The sequence below is a fragment of the Panthera tigris genome, chromosome A2 (assembly GCF_018350195.1).
Source record: "Panthera tigris isolate Pti1 chromosome A2, P.tigris_Pti1_mat1.1, whole genome shotgun sequence".
NCBI lineage: Eukaryota > Metazoa > Chordata > Mammalia > Carnivora > Felidae > Panthera > Panthera tigris.
In genome coordinates this window covers 64,984,722-65,005,279 of record NC_056661.1, presented here as the reverse complement: position 1 = coordinate 65,005,279, position 20,558 = coordinate 64,984,722, and the positions used below count along the sequence as shown (strand labels likewise).

At 52.9% G+C, this 20,558-nt stretch overlaps 1 protein-coding gene across 6 annotated transcripts in view; it reads left to right on the top strand.

Annotated features, from left to right (window-relative positions):
• GRB10 (growth factor receptor bound protein 10) overlaps positions 1–14,932 on the top strand; it is a 180,926-nt gene extending 165,994 nt beyond the window's left edge. For 5 of the 6 annotated variants that reach the window (XM_042963412.1, XM_042963423.1, XM_042963442.1 and 2 more), the window contains 7 exons: positions 1,981–2,079; positions 4,228–4,305; positions 5,149–5,265; positions 6,222–6,288; positions 6,507–6,594; positions 12,331–12,424; positions 14,681–14,932. In XM_042963412.1, the coding sequence (XP_042819346.1) occupies positions 1,981–2,079; positions 4,228–4,305; positions 5,149–5,265; positions 6,222–6,288; positions 6,507–6,594; positions 12,331–12,424; positions 14,681–14,827 (690 nt within the window). In that variant the 3' untranslated portion in view covers positions 14,828–14,932. The remainder of the gene's footprint in view (positions 1–1,980; positions 2,080–4,227; positions 4,306–5,148; positions 5,266–6,221; positions 6,289–6,506; positions 6,595–12,330; positions 12,425–14,680) is intronic. The other variant, XM_042963435.1, reaches the window with a different exon arrangement.
• Positions 14,933–20,558: the final 5,626 nt, after the last annotated feature.

Here is a 20,558-nt window from a genome sequence, read left to right as displayed (position 1 = left end):
GATATAGAGATGCACACGTGTGTATATATGTACACATACATATGCACACATACATGCACACTCATACACAATATGCACGCACAAATACACATGCACACCTACATGAATACAGATACATGCACACACGTGTACATAGGCATGCACAAATACATGTGCGTACACACATGCACACCTATCATCGATACAGATGCACACACATGCATATATGTATACACACATGCACACACAAACACATGCATACTCATACACAATATACACACACAAATGCATGGGCACACGTGCACACGTACTATGCACACACATGCACACCTACGTGAATACAGATACATGCACACACAAGTGTACATGTGCACCCACAAACACACATGCACACATACATATACGTACACCTGTATATTCGCACACAAACACACATGCACACTCATACACATTATGCACACACACGCACACCTATGTGAATACAGATACATGCACACACACGTGTACATGTACAAATACACGTGCACACACATGCATATACATACACCTGCATATGCACACACAAACACACATGCACACTCATACACAATATGCACACACAAATACATGGGCACACACGTGCACACATGTACTATGCACACGCACGCACACCTACGTGAATACAGATACACGCACACACAAGTGTACATGTGCAAACACAAACAGACGTGCACACACATACATATACGTACACCTGTATATGCACACAGAAACACACATGCACATACACAATATGCACACGCACGCACACCTACGTGAATACAGATATATGCACACACACGTGTACATGTGCATGCACAAATACACGTACAGACACATGCATATACATACACCTGTATATGCACATACAAACACACATGCACACTCATACACAATATGCACATGCAAATACATGGGCACACATATACACATACTGTGCACACACAAGTACACATGCAGGCATGAGCATACGTGTGCACATGCACACACACCCCTGGTGAGGCGGTGGCGATGTTGGTCATCGTCATGGTAGCACTGTTTCCCGCACACTCGCTGTGCACTGGGTGCTGTGCTCAGGGTCCCCCTCCGTCTTACTGCATCTTCCCAGGTGCTCACAGGTAGTACCTGCACCAGCCCCGGTGCTCACGTCCGGTTGCCATGAGTGTGCCTGGAGTCCCCCGGCCGGGCTGACCTCTGAGCCAGATTTCCACGCCGTCCCAAGGAGAGGTCAGGGAGCAGGGGGCGCGTTGCTCCCTAAAATACCAGCTGCAGCTTCACTCGGTGAAGCTTCTTGGGGTCGCAAGTAGTAGGAGTCCTAGGGCCCGAGGTGCGGGGGAGGCACCGGGAGGGCTGCAGCGGGGTGGGGGGGCTATTGGAACTCAGGTGGTCGGTGCCCCTCCCTTCCCCCCGGCTTGCACCTGTAGCGGTTGCCCCCATCGCCAGGTAAGCCCTGCCTCTGCGTGGGTGCACTTGCCGTCCCTGCACGGTGGCAGCTGTGACGGTGACCCCCCGCTGACCCCAGGCCGCTAGTCCACCCCAGTCCCCTTCTCTGGGGTGACACCACTCTCTCTGGGCTGCCCGTGGGGCCACTCAGATATGCCCTCGGGGGCTTCTCCCCTCGCTGGCTGAGCCCTGCAGGGGCACTTCCTCGGCCGCCACCTCGGTGTTCCGGGGAGGCCACCGCACATCTTTTTATCTGGACTCTCCTGTCAAATCCAGCCTTCCCTCCACAGAACAGGATGTTCCCTTGTCCCTGCGGCCACCGCCTTGTCTTGGGAGATTTGCTGTCCTGTGTCTGTTCTCTGAGACTCCCTGTTGGAGGGTGGCTGAGCCCTCAGCTGCGCGATGGGGGCTAGGCGGAGGCGCCCTCTCTGGTGACACCTCCTGCTGCTACCCACCGTGTGCATACAGCCCTGCCGTCACACGGGCACGTTCCACACTCACTGCGTCATCGCTCACCGGGTCATCACTTGCCTCCTTCAGCCCAACAAAGTCAGGAGCGAGACGAAGGAGCTGCGGCTGCTGTGTGCCGAGGACGAACAGGGCAGAACTTGCTGGATGACGGCGTGCAGGCTCCTCAAGGTGCGTGGCGAGTCCTCCCGGTGTCTCGGCAGCCCGGCGCACCCGCACGTCTGTCCGGACAGGGTCTCGAAGCTTCTCACAGAGGCTTCACATTCGAGAAGTTGGAGCCAGGGCGCCTGCGTGGCTCAGTCAGCTCAGCGTCTGACTGGTGACTTCGGCTCAGGTCATGATCTCGCGGTCCACAAGTTCGAGCCCCGCGTCGGGCTCTGTGCTGACAGCTCAGAGCCTGGAGCCTGGAGCCTGCTTTGGATTCTGTGTGTCTCTCTCTCTGCCTCTTCCCCGCTCACACTCTGTCTCTTTCTCTCAAAACTAAATAAACGTTAAAAATGTGTTTCTTAAAAAAAATTTTTTTTCTTTAATTATTAAAAAACAATAAGAAAAAGACAAACTAGTTAGACCTAGAAGTCAAAGAGAAGTTGTTCCAGCGAATTATTGGAACCGCGAGCAGTATTGGGGCCTCCTGAAGAGAGAGAACGTACGTTTTCTTTCTTTGGCCTTAATTTCATGATCTTTTTATACTGTTTTGAAAGGGATCCTTAGATCATTGATTTTAAGGCTTAACGTTCTCAACTGTGTTTCAGACTAGAACTCTGCCTCTTAAATTCTAGCTTAGTTGCTGTTTGTCACGTTTGTGTAATTACTGGGTTCAAAACTAATACGTACATACATGTACATGCACACTGCACACACATATCCGTTTAGAGAAACACATATGCACGTGCACACGCGCGTGCGTGTTATTAGCTCAGACAATGTCAGAGTAATTTACGCCTTCATATTGATTCTTTGATCCTTCCGAATTATTATGCTTTATTATCTGCATCAGGACTTCCTGCCTCAAAATCTGACCCATATGACGTTATTCTCGCTACCTCAGTGTTTTCTGCTTAGTGTTCACACGGCTTTTCTCTTCCCCTCGTCTCTGCTGCCTTTCTGGGTCCTTACGCTTAGAGCTTGTCTCTGTTACAAACATAACGTAATTGTCTTTCTCCTCTGATAATCTTCATGTTCTCATTAGAGTGTTTGTTGGGAAGCATAGCATTTCGATTATTAATATTTGTGCTTAAATTCACCACTGACTATTTTCACTTCGTCCTGCCAGCCTGTCTTCTCCATTTAAAAAAAAATTTGGTTGGGGGGGGGGGGCCAGAGGAGACTCCTCAATTATTTTTATTTTTTTATTTTTTTATTTTTTTAATTTTTTAAAGTTTATTTTGAGAGAGAAAGGTAGTGCGAGCAGGGGAGGGGCAGAGAGAGAGGGAGGGAGAGAGAATCCCAGTCGGGTTCTGCACTGTTAGCGCAGAGCCTGATGCGCAGCTCGATCTCACGCACTGCGAGGTCATGACCGGAGCCAAAATCGAGAGTCGGAGGCTTAACCGACTGAGCCACCCAGGCGCCCCTATCCGGCACTTTTATTCTGGAACCAAGGACACACTGTAGGGTTGGAGCTGGGAACGCGTCACCCACCCTGCAGGAGACAGAAGGGAAGTGCAGCCCTCTTGGTAGCCTTGTCCTCACCTGCTCCTTTTCCTTGTCTGTGTGGTGGGAGCGGGGAACTGGAGCGTAGGCTGGGCGGCCGCAAGCGTGGGGGACCCTGCTTCTCGCCAGGGCACAGGCAGCGTGACCCAGCGAGCCGGTCGGGCAGTGAGCCTGGTGCTTGGGAAGAACGCCGTTGGGAACAGGTTGTGTGCCTTCGAATCCAGATTTCCTTACTTTACCAGGATCCTGAGCAACTTGCTTCCCTTCCCTGTTCACATCTGTTGTCAGACGGGGACAGAGGACACATTCCCTAAAAAGAAGAGTCTCGAACGAGACAGCAGCATAAAGCCTTTGGGACCGTACTTGGCCCATAGCAGCATTCAGTAGGGTTCATTGTTCTCAGTTGATTACATCGTCACTGCGTGCTTATCCCTTGCCCAACAACATGAGCAAGCCAGTCAGCCACTGGCGTCTGGGGGGTGGGGGGCGGGTGGTGGTGACAGTCACGCAGGACCCAGGCAGTGTGCCACATTGCACATGTGTCCGTCGGCTCACAGAGGCGGCTGGGGCACCGCTCAGCACTGCCCTTCGCCACCATGGGTTTGCCACGTTCCGGGGCTTGTGGGGCTCACGCGGCCCCTGTGACCGACTCTGGCCTTTCCTCCGCAGTACGGGATGCTCCTGTACCAGAACTACAGGATCCCGCCACAGAGGAAGCCCCTGCTCCCCTCCTTCTCAACGCCAGTGGTGAGTCTCTGGAAGGCATCACAGTGCTTTGTACCCAGATGGTTTCAGGCGAGGTTGCTTGGAAACGCTCCAGAATGAGCTCATGCATCTCAGGGAAGCTGGTCTACACTACCCATTCCCCTGCCCGGGAGGCGGATCTTGTCTTCTCAGCAGCGTGACTGCTGGGGACCGACCCCCCGCCCCTCCACCATCCTGCATGCCCCTGAAGCCTATTCAGGGAGGTGACTCTGTTCAAGTGGTCAGAGACTGTCACCGGCAACGTCCGGCTCTCACCCCTGTTCAGCCGTGGCGCCTGTGGGTGCTGTAGACCGTTACGCGAGAACCTTCCCTGGTGGGAACCTAGAGATCATCGTGAACGTCCTTGTTCCCGGGACATACTCCACTTCCCAAAGTGCAGGAACGACTTGGTCCTCTCCAAACCCAATCTTAAAGCTCCTTCAGGTCCGTGCCTGGGAGACGTCGTAGGTCACAGGGGGGTCCGCGCCTCGCCCTGAATCAGGACTTGGTGTCTGGTGAGGGCTGAGCTCCCCACGGCATTCCCACCCCTTGATGGTCCTGGTCCAGGCAGGTCACCTGTGAGGGACCCCGCAGTCCAAGCCCTTCGGCACCCACAGCCTCACCAGCGGCATTAGAGGCCACAAGGGGACTGGAGCGTTTCTCCTTCTCCTCAAGAGAAACCAAAGCCGTCCTTAGCTCCAGAGTGCCCCCCACTTCCAAACCCTGGAGTGGGGAGGCGGGACATTGCCGTCACCCTTTCCTGGCCACCTTTAGGACAGTGTTGCGTTCCCGTGTGCGGCTGAGGCCTCCTTCCCTACGTCGTAGGAACTTGCCCTTTCCTTCCAGCGCAGCGTCTCTGAGAACTCCCTCGTGGCCATGGATTTTTCCGGGCAAACAGGAAGAGTGATCGAGAACCCGGCCGAAGCCCAGAGTGCAGCCCTGGAGGAAGGCCACGCCTGGAGGGTAAGGGCAGGCCCCCTCGTGCGTGGCACCCCCTGCTGGTCTCCCCAAAGAGTGATCCTCTCTGGGGGTGTCGTCAGGGGAGGGGAGGGCGGCCTCTGAGGCTCAGATGGGGGGAAGCAGTTGGCGCGTGGGGTCTCCTCTGCGTCCCCAGCGCCCATGCACCCCCCTGGCTCCCGGAGGAGGCGCGGGACAGGAGCAGAGCCCTGTGACCTCTTGGGTCCCGCTCGGAGCTGCTTTTGCTGGTGGGCGGTCTGTGGCCATGTGTGGGCAGCACGGAGCCCACCCTGATGAGGCCGACAGACGTTGCACATCGTGGCTCGGCAACTAACCAGCTTCGTGGGCCCGGACGGTCTCCTCCCTTGAAGGCTCACGTTCTGACTTCCAGAAATCAGAACATCACCCTGACTGCAGACTTTCTAAGATTTACACACAACATGTGAACCACGAACCCACCGCTCTGGCTCAGAAAGTTCCGTGAACCTGAGCTTCAGAGCGTGTGGAGAACTCTCTGGAGCCCCTGTTTCCAGGCCTGCCTGAGTTCAGTGGCTCAGGCTTTTTTTTCCCAAAACTTACCAGGAATTTCACTGCGTGTGCCTTCCGAATCCCCCGGGATGCGTCTGTTTTTAAAACCGTGGTCAGGGGTTGCTTGGGTGTCTCCGTCGGTTGAGCGACTTCGGCTCAGGTCATGATCTCACAGTTTGTGGGTTCAAGCCCTGTGTCGGGCTGTGCTGGCAGCCCAGAGCCCGCTTCAGATCCTCTGCCCCTCCCACACTCCCACTCTCTCCCTCAAAAATGAATAAAAGACATAAAAACAAAACAACGGTGGTCAGACACGGAGGGTGGCAGGTGGCTGTTGCTCCGTGGTCATCCTTCCCCGCCCCAGGTATGTGTCCTCGGTGGCTGGCGGGCTGCATCCGTCCACTGTCCTAGTGCTAACACGGGCATTTCTTCTGCAGAAACGGAGTACACGGATGAATATCCTCAGCAGCCAAAGCCCCCTCCAGCCGTCCACCCTGAGTACGGGTAAGCACAGCATGCCGGCCTGGGACTTTTCCTCGTAAAGCTCCCATTCCCCCACCTCCACCCCCCGAGCTTCTCCAAGCCTCCAGGCCCCGCAGGCACCACGAGTGGTGCAGCCGTGGGCATCGGGCCCCCCGCCAATCACGAGTGCGCTGTGCCTTCACGGGAGCCATTCTGTGGACGGGCCAGGACCCTCCCCTCCTCTGTCTTCCCTCCCACAGTGATTCATCGGACACAGCACTGGTTTCATGGCCACATCTCCAGGGAGGAGTCACACAGGATCATTAAGCAGCAGGGGCTGGTGGACGGGTAAGGAGGCGCCGTCCGGGAGCAGGCATCTGCTGAGGTTTCGTTGTGCGAGCACGTATTTCTCAGAGATCTGGGTGGTGGGCAGTCCTTACAGCCTCCTGTGAAAGAGGAGGTGTGGCTCAGGGTCAGTGTGTGTCGGGCCGGGCACAGCCAGTGAGTGTGGCAGAGGGAGGATCGCAGCCCATCCTGTCCGCCCATCCATTACCAAGTTCTGCCTCTTGGCGGAAATACAGACAGAGAACACGGCCAGTTACTATTTTTTTGGGGGGCGGGGGGTAGGTATTTTGAGAGAAAGCATGTGAGCAGGGGAAGGGCAGAGAGAGAGGAGAGAGGGAATCCCAAGCAGGACCTACGCCATCAGCACAAAAGCCCGGTATCGGGACTCGATCTCGCGGAACCATGAGATCGTGACGTGAGTTGAAACCAAGAGTCAGACGCTCGACTGCCTGAGCCACCCAGGCATCCCACAAGCCAGTTATTTTTCACTAATAAAGCAGTGGCAGTGGAAGAAAAATAGTTTTGCCCACCCCTTTCAGTGTGTGCATTTTATCAGCCAGATTGTGCCGAGAACAAACAGCTACAGACTTTGGTGGCTTCGAGTTGGTGGAGCCTGTCCTCACGTGGGCCAGCTGGCGGGGGGCGGGTGTTGCTACTGGATGGGGAGATGGGCACGTGTGCCAACGGGTTATCCTGGGGTCACTCACACTGGAGCCGTCACGGGTCCCGGGAGTACGAGAGGTCAAACCCCAGTGCACAAGTACTTTTAAGGGCTAATATCCCATCGGCCGCGGCACCCCCCACCCCCGCCCCAGTCTTGCTCAGCATGGCTCTGGTTTCCCTGCCTTTCTTTTTTTACAAGTTTAATTATGGGAATTTTAAAAAGTTACCCAAGGGAGAAGAGTATAGTGAGCCCCCACTTAATCCTTGCTGGTTTTATCAGTTCGCTAATTTCAGTTTGTCTGTTTCCCTTCCCACCATTGTTGGTTTCTCCTCCACTCCTCCTCCCTGGGTCCTCCTAGAATATTTTAAAATTAAAATCCCAGACATTCCACATTTTTACCAGTAAACGTAGTTAGTGTGTCTCTAAAAAATAAAGACCTCTGTCTTTTGACACAGCCACAAAATCATTGTTACCCTTAATGCAATAAACAAGAATTCCTTAATATCATCTAAAATCCAGTCTGTGTTCAAACTTCCCTAATTGTTGCCAAAAAAAAAAAAAAATCCTCTACATTGAGCTGGTTCAAATCGGGACCAACAAATTGCCTTTGGTTGCTAGATCTTTCGGGTCTCCTCAGATACCACCGTCTCCCTCTGCTTTTCTACTGTGGCTCTTTCTTGCGTGTCTGTGTGTGGGAGGAGCGGGTGGGTTGCTAGCCGTGCACTTGTGGTTCCTCGAATACCCTCTTCTGTCTCCCTTGTTCCCTGTCACGCGGTAGATGGAGCAGCACGTGAATGCATGTGTGTGTACGTGTATGTATCTATATGCCCTTGTGTGGTAGTGTGTGTGTGTGTGTGTGTTTATACCTGTGTGTGTGAATGCACATGTGTATGTGCATATATGTGTGTGTGTGTCTATATGCCCTTGTATGGCCATGTGTATGTGGGTACCTGTGTCTGTGAATGCACATGTGTGTGTACCTATATGTTTGTGTGCGTCTATATGCCCTTGTGTGGTCATGTGTGTGTGTGTACCTATGTGTGAATGCATGTGTGTGCGTGTTTGTGTGTGTCTATATGCCCTGGTGCGGTCGTGTGTGTGTGTATGTGTGTGTGTGTGTGTGTGTGTACCTGTGTGTGTGAATGCACGTGTGTGTGCATGTGTATGTATGTGTCTATATGCACGTGTGTTCCTGTGCACCCAGATACACAAAATGTGTACGTGTGTATATGTGTGTGCACGTGCCTGTGTCCATGTATGTATGCGTGGGCAGGTGTATGCACGCACTCTCATGCCCCACCAACCCACAGACTCCTGCAGAGGGTGAGCTCCCTGCCCCCTTCCCCTCTGCCTGCAGCCCACCCCACAACCTGGAGAAGGATCTTTCCAGGGGCAAATCTACCTGTGTCTTCCCCTCTGCTAAAATACCCCTGGTGGCTCATGTCATTTCCTGCAGCATCTCTGGCTCTGTCCCCGACCCTCCCCACCCCTACCCCTCCGCAGCCCCCTGTCTCCACCTCCCTCTGTCTGTACCCCACTCCTCCACTGGCGGAAGGAAACTTCTTTGTCCAGATTTGAGTTCTTTGTAGCTTTCCCTTCCCCCAGGGCAGAGAGAGGGGTCCCGTCCCGGGGCTCACGCAGCACTGTTCAGAGCCCTAGCAGTGCTCGCCAGCCACGGAGGAATATCTGTATACACCTCCTCAGATTTGACCAGTGCCCCTGTCAATCCTGGAAGCCAAGGTTCGTCCGTGGCTTCTGCTAGCTGTGTGACCCTGGGGAACCTGCTGACTTCTCTGTGTCCCACTTTCCATATCATGAAATGAGGACAGGGCGCCCGGGTGGCTCAGTCGGTTGAGCGTCCGCCTCTTGGTGTCAGCTCAGGTCATGAGCCCAGCGTCACAGTATGGGGCCTGCTGGGGCTTCTCTCTCTCCCTCTTCCCCTCCCCTGCTCACATTCTCTCCTCCTCTTTCTCAAAGAAAAAAAAGAAATGAGGACGTTGACAGGGTCACCATTGGGGCTGAATGAGTCCATGTGTGCAGTGACTGTGACCGTGCTGTGACCCAGATCACGGTCAGGCCCTGGCATAGCCTGCTAGCTCCTGGGTCTCCACAAGCGCACTGGTGAGCACATCTTAAGGGCCTCCCCCCTGTACCTCGTCCTCACCACGTTCCTCTCTGTGCTGCGTTCAAGACTTCCTGACCCGGCCGTGTGTCGTGACACATAGTCTTCCCCGCGGCCTGTCTTTACGCAGGGTCTGGGGTTTGCTGGTGGCGATCGCTGTCCCCTTGGGCTCCCACGGGCCGTGCGCTGTCATGCACGGGTCCATTTTCCCGGCGGCCAGTCTCCTCGTCGGGGCTGTGGGACGGGCGTCACGGAGCTGATCCGTGGCAGGTCTGGGAATCTTGCGGACTCCCAAGCCACGCACTTTTCAGCCCACAGGCTCTGAGTTAGTAATCACTGCCGGCAGGTGGCTGTTGGGCATGACCTATAAAACCCAAGCCTTTGGGGTCGCCTCAGGATTTCCCCGGGTCGAGCCCAAACACAGGCAGTGGGACAGTGCCCATTCCCCTGGCTACTCTGGGGCCACGAAGTGACAGGGAGCTAACTAAGGTGACAGAGACACTGAGCTTTCCCTGTCAGACAGCCTGGAGCCCTAGAAGCTCCTGGGCTTCTCCCGGAAGGATGGATTCTTTGGAACAAAATCACCCTGAAGGCAGATCTTTGACGTAGACAAAGAACCGGGTGTGCGGTTCTGCCCAGGGGAGGGGGTAGGCCCCCTGGCCCCCTCGAGGTGCTGTGTGACGCCCACACCCCACGTGGGTCCTGCGATTCTTAGCACCGTCCCCCCTGCCCACCCCTCGAGTCGTGGGACGCAGCTCTGGCTGGCGTCTCCCAGACGGTGTTCTGAAGAACATGCCTTCTGGAAATTCTAGAACACAGGGGTATGTGGTCCCCGTAAGGCTGGAAAACTGAGCTGGAGCCCCCAGGCGCTCACAGTGAATGTTCCCATTTTAAAGGCTCTGAGAAGACCCGTAGTAAAATAAAACATTTACTTGCTTTTTTAAAAAAATACTAATTTTTGAGAGAGAGAAAACACAACCAGGAGAGGGGCAGAGAGAGAGAGAGAGAGAGAGAGAGAATCCCAAGCAGGCTCTGCACTGTGAACACAGAGCCCGATGCAGGGCTGGATCCCACGACCATGGGATCATGACCTTGAGCCGAAATTAAGAGTCAGACACTTAACCGACTAAGCCCCCAGGCTCCCCTTCTTGGCCTCTTTGATACAGGACTTTCCAGTCTAGTTAGCTGCTTTCCATCTTAACATTTCAGTCTGATGATGGCTTCACTGGTGACTCAGAGTTTGGTTTTAATACCTTTGAAAAGCAGGCTTAGGTCTGTGTCACTTGGATGCTGGCGTTGGGACATTTTTCTCTTCCTTTCTCAGGTGCGTTAACGGTCTTTGCAGCCACTGCCAGATGTGCTCATGTGAAAGCAAAGACCAGTCCTTCTTTGTGCTTTTCTGATTTGTATGTGTTTTTTTTTTTTTTATCTTGAAATAAATTCCAAATCGTGGAAAAGTTGCCAGAGGAACGTAATGAATTCCTGTATGCATTTTCTCAGATTTCCCAGCTGTCTACACGGTGGCCCGTTTGGTTTATCATAGTCTCTCTCCTCCCCTCCCTCCTCCTTTTTTTGTCTGAACCATTTGGGAGTAAGTTACAGCATGATGTCCCTTGTCTCCTACTTATCCCAGTAGGAAATTTCTAAGAACAAGGACTTGTCTTATTACATAACCAGAGTACCGTTAGAAAAACCAGGAACTAGGGGCGTCTGGGTGGCTCAGTCGGTTAAGCGTCCGACGTCGGCTCAGGTCATGATCTCTCAGTTCGTGAGTTCTAGCCCCACGTCGGGCTCTGCGCTGACCGCTCGGAGCCTGGAGCCTGCTTCCAATTCTGTGTCTCCCTCTCTCTCTCTCTCCCCGTCCCCTGCTCATGCTCTGTCTCTCTCTAAAAAATAAACATTTTTTTAAAAATTAAAAAAAATTAGGAAGTAAACATCCGTGTGGTTCTGGTATCCAATATGCACACTTATTCCAACTTTTCCTAGTGGTTCTGATTACATCCTTTGTGGGAAAAGAAAAAAACCCTTAATTCTAAATACTCCCTACACGGTGTGTCTCTTTAGCCTTTCTGTCCTTTGTCGACACTTGGTCTGGGAAGAAGCCAGGAATTGCAGAGTGCCCCTTGGCTTGAACGCGTCTGGTCGCTCGGGGTTCAGCCGGTCACCACTTTGCAGGAAGGGACATCGAGTCACTGGTGGTGCACAGTCAGGAGGATTGTCTCGTTCCCGGTGCAGGTGCCTCGGATGCTTGGTGGTGACGGTATTGACCAGGTTTCTCTGACGGACGGTCACTGTGTTTCCCTTTGTAATAAATACGTATTAGGGGGATGATGGTTTGAGACTGAAAAGACTGTTTTTCACCAATTTTCATCTGCTGATGTTCACGCCCATTAACAATCGTCTTGATCGGTGGTAACCTGCTAGACGGTTTCTAACCCATCGTTCCCGACCTAGTTAGCTTCCTTTCTGCTCTCAGGAAGCGCTTTCTCCTCTCCGCTGTTAATTTCGTCGTCTGTTTATTTGTAATATCTGTATATACTCACGGATTCCTGTTTTATCCTCTGGGTTATAACCTGTCACTTCTGATACTTAACCTCTGATGCTGCCTCCTGGATCATGACCCTTTGAACGTATTACTTTCCGGCACAAAATGTTCCAGCTACATCATATTCTTTCCCTGCCGTGGCCCTAGAGTCCACTGCATCTCCAAGGAGCTCTGGGTCCTTTCAGTGCAGGGTGATATTCAGAAACCAGGCTGGATGCGAGGTCCCTGCAGCCACCGCAGGCCACCCGGATACTAAGGCATCGTGGCTGCAAGCCTGTCTTAGCAGCAGGAGCAGGGAAATGTGTGAGTGTGTGTATATGTGTATGCACAGGTGCACACATATACCTACGCGTCTAAAAAGTCTGCATTTTAAAAGTTTACCATCAGCTGATCTTTTTCCATTCCCAGGCTTTTTCTCCTCCGAGATAGCCAGAGCAATCCAAAGGCTTTTGTGCTCACGCTGTGTCATCATCAGAAAATTAAAAATTTCCAGATCCTTCCTGTAAGTATCGGTCACATCACACCAAGCCTTGTTTTTGTTCGTTTTCTGGGTCCATGCTTCCTGAATTTTCAAATTCCAAACGAACCAAACTACAGATCGTTAGGCATCAGACAGGCCCAAGCTCACAAGAGGGATACTTGCAAGAGTCTCTGGAGAGGGCTGTTGTCTGACATTGGGGACGGCATTTCCGCAGAAATAATATTTAAAATGGTGGCGTTGCACTGAGGCCCACCCACGTTGTAGCTGACTCGGCACCAATGGGGAAGAGCGAGGTCAGGTGGCGGGTGGATGTATGACAGAGCCTTGAGCCGGGGAGCCTGGCGCCGGGGCACGTATGGCACAAGACAGGGTTTTCACGGTAGGTTTGACTCCGCCACTCGAATCTGAGGATTGGTCTGATTTATGCTAGTGTGTACCTGGTGACCCAAGAAAGTTGTACAAGCACTGACCCGTGGTCACATGGCTCCCAACGAGAAGTTGCATTGCACTTTCACTCGGTCCTTGGATCAGAAAACAGGAGCACCTCGGTGGCTCAGCTGGTTAAGCGTCCGACTTTGGCTCAGGTCACGATTTATGGTTGGTGAGTTCGAGCCCTGCGTCGGGCTCTGTGCTGACAGTTCAGAGCCTGGAGCCTGCTTCAGATTCTGTGTCTCCCTTTCTGCTCCTCCCAGCTCACTCTCCGTCTCTCTCTCTCTCTCTCTCTCTCAAAAATAAATAAACGTTAAAAAGAAACAAAAAAAGAGTCTACCTTTGAACAGCTGTGAAAACATCATTACCAAATACGTCAGTCAGCACCATTTTTTTAAAGAAAATTTTTGTTAGATTTTTCAAGCGTAAGTTCTGTCTCTCTTTGGTGTTCCAAAGTTCAGATTCTAGTTCATGACTGAGCGCTTCTGTGGGAGATGGCTGTCTGCACCTCCTTGAAGCCACCATTCAGTTGGGGATACTATATGCAAAACTGACATTAGGTGTTTTGCATAATTAAGTGATAGATTCTGCAGGTGGTAGTAACGTTCCTGAAATGTTTCCTGCGGGGCCCAAACCCAGGAAATATTCTGCCGAAAGAGGGGGATGACATCTTTTCCTGTCAGGGATTCATAGTCTGGCGGCCACGGAAAGTTCCAGAAGGCTCGACATAACCGAATGCATCTGTTTCACATTGTTGAGCCTGGTGTTTCCGAAGCTTGCCTGAGCCTAGGATTTTGGCATCCCAGGAGTCACACAGAGGCAGGAAATGTGGGCTGGAGAAGGTCTGGGCTGTCTGGGTAGCTTTTGTGGATCTGAGCAAGCCACCGGCCGGGCACGTCCTGTGGTGCCCTCGCCTCTGGCTGTGTTTCGATGCCTTCATTCTACAAATAAGGACAAGGAGAGCCCGAGGGCTGCCAGCGGCTCGCCCTGGACCCCAGTGGGAGGAAGGGACCGGGTCTGGCTCTGAGTCCATAAAGCATTCTGTGCAAACCTGGGAATCGTCAGCCAAGGAGAAGTGCTTCGTCCATGGTTCGTTCTGTTTACCACTGCCTCCTGTCGTGGACACAGACGTTCTTGTTCTCTTTGCCTGAGATCGAAAATCGAGTGAAAACGTATCTTACGGGTAGGCAGAGTGGGTAATGCCGTTCGCCCAAAGAACCCCAAATTCTAGAAGTTATCAGGGTAGCTTGAGACTTAGAGCAACAAGACTGCAGCCCCTGTGCTTGAAAACGGGGTGTGTTGTGCATCCAGCAGTATTTTGGAGTCAAGAAGAGGTTCTGGGTTTACCACTGAGACATTTCAAGCCAGTTTGCTCCATGAGGATGACAGCGCTTGCAGCCTTTTTTTAAAAAAATGTTTATTTATTGAGAGAGAGAGAGAGAGAGAGAGAGAGAATCCCGAGCGGGGTCTGCACGGTTAGCACAGAGCCCGACTGGGGGCTCGAACTCCCCAACTGAGAGATCATGACCTGAGCTGAAATCAAGAGCGGGAGCCTAACCCACCGAGCCCCCCCCCCCCCCACCAGGCGCCCCAGAGCTCTGCAGTCCTTGAATGTCACCTTCGCAGAGTTCAACCTGGCGTCAGGAAAGTCGTTCGCTGTGGGAGGGACCGCGGAGTGCCCCCCACCCCCCACCTTGATAAAAAATAGCCACCAAACACGCGGGGGGCTGGGGAGGCGCTTTCCGCAGCTGCTCTTAACAGCGACGCCTTGCGGTGACCCCACACTCGCGCCGCCGCGTTCCCCGAGGGGCGGCCGCTAACGTGGTGAGTGTTCTCATGTCCCCGTAGTGCGAGGATGATGGGCAGATCTACTTCAGCCTTGACGACGGGAACACCAAGTTCTCCGACCTGATCCAGCTCGTGGACTTCTACCAGCTCAACAAAGGAGTCCTGCCTTGCAAACTGAGGCACCACTGCATCCGCGTGGCCTTATGACCTCACACTGACTCTCGGCGGAGCCTGGAGGAAGCTGACACTGGAACGAGGGAAGGGGATGTACGTCGCGAAGAGCACACGTCTGTTGTTCTGCACCCTGGGGAGGGCGGGGGGTGGGGGGGTGGGTCCGTCGGGGCCGGCCGCCCGGGATGGACCGGTCGCTGGACTGGACGGTGATTTGCTGCTGCGGAGCCGGCAGGAGCGTCTCCCTCCGCACCGGCGAGATCAGGGAGGCGCCGGAGAGCAGGTGCAGGTGGGAGAGAAAACCGGAGCGATGGTCTCGGCTGGGCCACGTCGGAACCAGAACCGGAGACGAGTAATTGGAAGTGAACTCTTGCCCTGGAATAATCTTGACAATTAAAACTGATATGTTTACTTTTTTTTGTATCGATCACTTTTTGCACTCCTTCTTTGTTTTCAATATTGTACTCGGCCTCTGTCAGAGGGGGTGTGGCGTCCAGTGCGCAGGCTCCAGAAACTGGCTGCGGGGGGGCCCCCCCACCTCCGGTTGTTGCCGGAGGGTGGTGCCGGCCCTGTGCAGTTGCCGGAGGCGGATTCGGCTCCCAGGTCACAAACCACCCCCAGCCCCTCCCAGAATACTTGAAGAGCTTTTTTAAAAATAAATAAAAGGTGTCACCTGTGGTAGGCATTTGGCACGTTTTGTGGACCCAGGCAACCACGTCTGTCGATCATTCCCCTATGCACAGATGTCCTGCACACCTGTTACCTGTGTGTCCTATCCTCCACAGTTCAGGAGACCTGGGTTGTTTGTTTGTTTGTTTGTTTGTTTTGGAAAATGCTCTGTTCCACAACACGGCAGCTGGCCCCGTAGCTGGACGCAGGGAGCGTCCCTGGGACACACCGGGCACCCAGGGCCGGCCGCTGGGGGGCCCCCTTTCAGCCTGTTCTAGGGCGATCGCTGCCTTACTCTTCACCCGCCCCCCCCCCCCACCCCCCCACCGTGGCTGGGTCCCTTCCTGGCTCTTGTCCCTCCGGGGGTTGAAGGATCTAAAAGGAAAATGGCACTTGGTTGACTTCCCGCTGTGGCCGGGGGGGTTTCCATGGTGATAAAGACGGAAACATTGGAAAGGGCATGTCTGCAGCCTGGCATTTAAAGGTCTTCGCTCCATAGCCTCCATTCTGCTGAAAACCCCCTTGAGCCGGTGCACGCGGGGGCTCCCCCTCAGACGGCTGGCGCTCAGAAGTACCTCACAGCAGTCATAGGCATTGAAGAGTCTTATCAACGCACCCTGTTTACCCCTCTGGGGGGCTGAGTCACACAGGGGGCAGGGGGCTGGAGTGTCCCTCCGCATGCCCCTTAGCAGAGTCACCAGGTGTGAGAGTGGCCGTGTCCTTTCCTTCGGTCTCTGCAGAGCAGAAAGGTCTTCCTTGACAGGCGTACAGACTAGTGTGGTGAAAATGGTCCCCTTTTCTGAGATCAGTCACCACACGTGACTGGTCCTCTGGATGGGTACCAGCCACTAGGTGGCCTGGCCCTGACCCAGCACCATGCCCCTGGAGGAATGTGCCCACGGTGTGGGACACGTGTGGCCGGCTTCAGTGACACAGATGCCCTCGAAGGAACTCTAGGGTCTAGAAACACTGTATTTCACTTTACAGGTCTCACTCTACTCGTCTTCCATGAAACGTCTACTTACACAAATACAGACTTTGTGGTAAAACGTTTTGAACCATAAGCGCTCAGCTGCGTTCTATTCTTTCTGTAGCCACTTCTGTCTTTCAGACTATTGACTAGTAGGTAATTCTCAAGTCCTACCTGGCGGCGAGCTTCCGGGGCCCTTCACCTTGGATCGGCTCTTTATTCGCACCGTTCGACATTTTTCTTTTCACCGGTTGGAAGCCGAACCTTAAAAAAGTTCTATGATTTCTTTTTCCTTTTTTTTTTTTCTCTTTACATAGACCAGTAAGACGAGACTCTCACGGCCCTCTCCGATAGACAGCATCCACAGCATTTTGTATTTATAAACCTGCCTTTTATTTAAAAGGAAGACAAAAGCTGGCCTCTGATGCACAGTCTGTGTATCGCTGGTTTGACGTAGTCTTTTGGACCTCCTTGGCCGCGGTCAAGTGCTGGAGGGTGGGACCCCCACCCCCCAGTCTGCAGCTGTCTCACTGCTGGGCCTGGTGGCTGGGAGTTCCCCCCGAAAGCAGCCGGTCCCTCAAGGATGTGGGCGTCCGGCCCGGCCACTCAGGGGCTGAAGGACGTTCAACTTTTATTTTTATATTTAGATGACATGAATGTAAACGGGACAGCTCAGGGTCATTTTAGAGCCTGTTGACTTTTTAATCTCTCTGCCTGTGATTTTCCTCTCCGAAGTCGAAAACCCCACGTAGCAACCTGGACTTTCTTGGGAAGGAAATACCAAATGCCTCGGGGATTCAAGGTTCATGGGTGAGCTCTGTTCCCTTTGGTCGTTAAGTTCTAGAATGTTGTTTTGTTCGCTAAACCGTGAAGAAATACGTGCCTCAGTCTAGCTGTTTGGTCCTCTCTTTTCTGCACTTAATACCTGACGGTTTGACCAAGAGACTCACCTTTGCGGGGCGGGACCTGCTCGAGGTGGATGGTGATGTCACAGCACAAGCAGTGGTCTGACCTGTAAACATTTTCAGGAAATGCAGAAAGGGTTCAGGGACAAAACCTTTATTCCACGTGCTTTGCTCCTTTCTGTACATAGCTCTGCGGCTTGTGAACCTAATTGTAAACGTTCAGGTATTTTTGTACAAATAAGGGACTTGACGTTCTGTTTCTTGTAATTAGAAATAAACATTACTGTAGCGTTCTTCATTTTCCACGGCTCGTGTGTCTGTTTCTGTGTTTTGAAACCCTCCAGCTGGGAAGCCCCTAAAAACCTTTGGAAATCACAGACTACCAGCAGTGTGCTTCTTGGCGCTGGTCAAACACGAGTTGGAAAGGAATTGATGTGTGACGCACGAGCCCGCATGGCCCTGTTGAGAGACTCTGGACTCCGGTGACACAGGCCAGGTGCCTCCGTGTTGGTGCCAGGATCCTCTCAGCGACCTCTTCCCCCTGCACCCACACCGCAGAATCGCACGCCTCGGGGTGCTTCGGAGGTAGTCTGATCTCCACGCAGGTTTTGCAGACACCTCAAGAGACTCACGGATGTTTGCCTCTGAGAAATCCAGTGGCTTTGTTCCCGCTGCGGTGGGACAGAGCTGGGTTTTCTAGTCAAATAAGAAGTTGGTAGAAAGATCAAGGGAACGAGTGCCCCGGGTCTCTGCTGCCCCAGGACCTCACTTGAGGGACCCCGGTGGGTGTACCCCTTACCCGTACTCAGGCCTAACTCACTGCCTCCCGCCCCACCCCGGGCAGAGAGTGAGGGAATACTGTCACGGGCCAGGCTTGTCCACCAGCAGGGGCACAGCTGTGGCATTTGATCCCCTGTCATTTGTTTTCAGAATCCGGGTCCCTGATTTCTGCTCGTCCCCTATGAGGCAGGCCCGTCTCGGGAGGAAGAGTAGTAGGAAGGATTTGATCTTGGTGTGCTCGCGAGACGGGTGTGTGTGACATGATCACGGTGGGGCTGGGGCGTGATCAGGTGTGGGGAGTCTGTGTTGTGGGCTGGGGCGTGTCCATAGTGCGGGAGACGAGAATCAGACGGGTGGGGGGAGGGGGCACGTGGAGGGGGGCAGAGAGGGAGGCCGGACCAGGCTGCTAGGTGCCATGACACCAGAGTGTGCTGGAGTGGGGGTGTGGGGGCACCATGGCAAGGAAGAACCTGTTTCTGTCCACCCAGAGCCCAAGGTAGGGGAGGAACCACCCGGCCGGGGTCTGAGATGTAGATTTCATGGTCCCTCCAAAGAAGATGATGTAAGCCACCAGGAGATGAACAGGTGGGCCAAAGGGCCGACTTGATCTGGGTCGGGTTTGTTGTTGGCTTTTAAAACATATTTTGAGGGGCGCCTGGGTGGCTCAGTCGGTTAAGCGGCCGACTTCAGCTCAGGTCACGATCTTGTGGTCCGTGAGTTCGAGCCCCGCATCGGGCTCTGGGCTGATGGCTCAGAGCCTGGAGCCTGCTTCCGATTCTGTGTCTCCCTCTCTCTCTCTGCCCCGCCCCCGATCATGCTCTGTCTCTGTCTCAAAAATAAAATAAAATGTTAAAAAAAAAAAAAATTAAAAAAAAATAAAACATATTTTGAGTGATGACTAAAGCCACAGGAAGGGATTTTAATGATTAAAAGAAAAACAAAACAAAACATGAGCTTGTTAACTGTCAAAAGTAAACTGTCTTACAGCTTTGGGTTTTCAAATGGTAAACTCAGTATCCCCCCCCATCTCATACCGGAAGCTGTACATTAACAAGAAGGGCAGGAAACACATGAAGCCTCAGTCATTTTGCAGGGTTAGGCTTTGTCATCCCACAGTAGACGACGGGGCCGCTCACCTGGGGTGGCAAAGACCACAGACGGACATCCGTGGCTGCAGGTCTCAGCATGGCCAGCAGAGGGCACTCCAAGACACATGGGGCACCAGAGGGAACCCTAGTGACCCTTTCTGGGAAGCCTAGAATAAGCGCGGGGTTGACATTGATCAGTAAGTGTCATCCGCCACCCCCAGGAGAGAGTGTGCGCTTTCCCTCTGTAGATACATCAAAATCTTGTTTGATCTCTGGAAATGTTTCCTGAATTACATCTGTGTATATTTTTGTCCTGTCACTGCACAGGGCAGGTCTTTTTTCAAAGACAGCAATTATGTGTGTGTTGGGTCCCCTTGACCTGCATTCCAATACCTTTGCTTTTTCTCAAACCCTCTTAACTCATTTCCCTTTGGCTTATCTACTGTGGCTCCAACATGTCCTCCAGGTCACGTAGGATGTTTCTGTTGCTTCTCTTGCTGCCTCCATGCAGACTCCACCGCCAGGAAGTCTGTGTATGGCCCTCCCGCTTCTCCTTAACGTTTGTTTATTTTGAGAGAGAGAAAGAGCATGAGCAGGGGGGGAGCACAGAGGGAGAGAGAGAATCCCAAGCAGGCTCCACGATGTCAGCGTGGGGACCCCATAGGGGGCTCGAACCCACAAACTGTGAGATCAAGACCCAAGCCGAAATCAAGAGTTGGACGCTTAACCGGCCAAGCCACCCAGGCGCCTCTCTCCTGCTTGTGTTTAGAGCCGTGTCCCTTGCCTTGAACATACTCCTTGAATGCGTGCATCTCTGCTTTGAGCTTCTGTGATCTGATTGCTTGATTTCTTTTTAAATTTATATTATATGCGGTTGCAGTTTCAATCTAGCCCGTGGCAGTGTTTTTCCAGTGAGCGCTCTTTACTGTTTGATGTTTTTCCTATCATTTTCTCCCTTTATCTTTGGGTCTCTTCACGGAGCATTGGTGCTGCTTCTCGGAGTAAGGTGAGTTCTTCTTGGACTCCCATTTATAGGAAGTTGGTGTGGGGAAGAAGACACGGGTTGTGTTTGAGACCAGAGGACAAAAACGAATACGTAGTACGTATGTGAATTCCACGATCATGACAACAAGCCGCTGAAGTTGATCATCCAACTAACTCTTCTCTCTGCCTCTGAGCCCGCACGCCTTCCAGAGAAATGTCCTAAAATGATACATTAATTTGCAGAAGAATTTTTTTTTCCTTGGTTGGTCTACGGCAAATTACCACAATGTCATTTTGGAGAATTAGGGAATTTGGTTATTTGAAATAAGAATGATGACAAATCCTCTTAGAGAAGAAAAGCTCTATGGTAA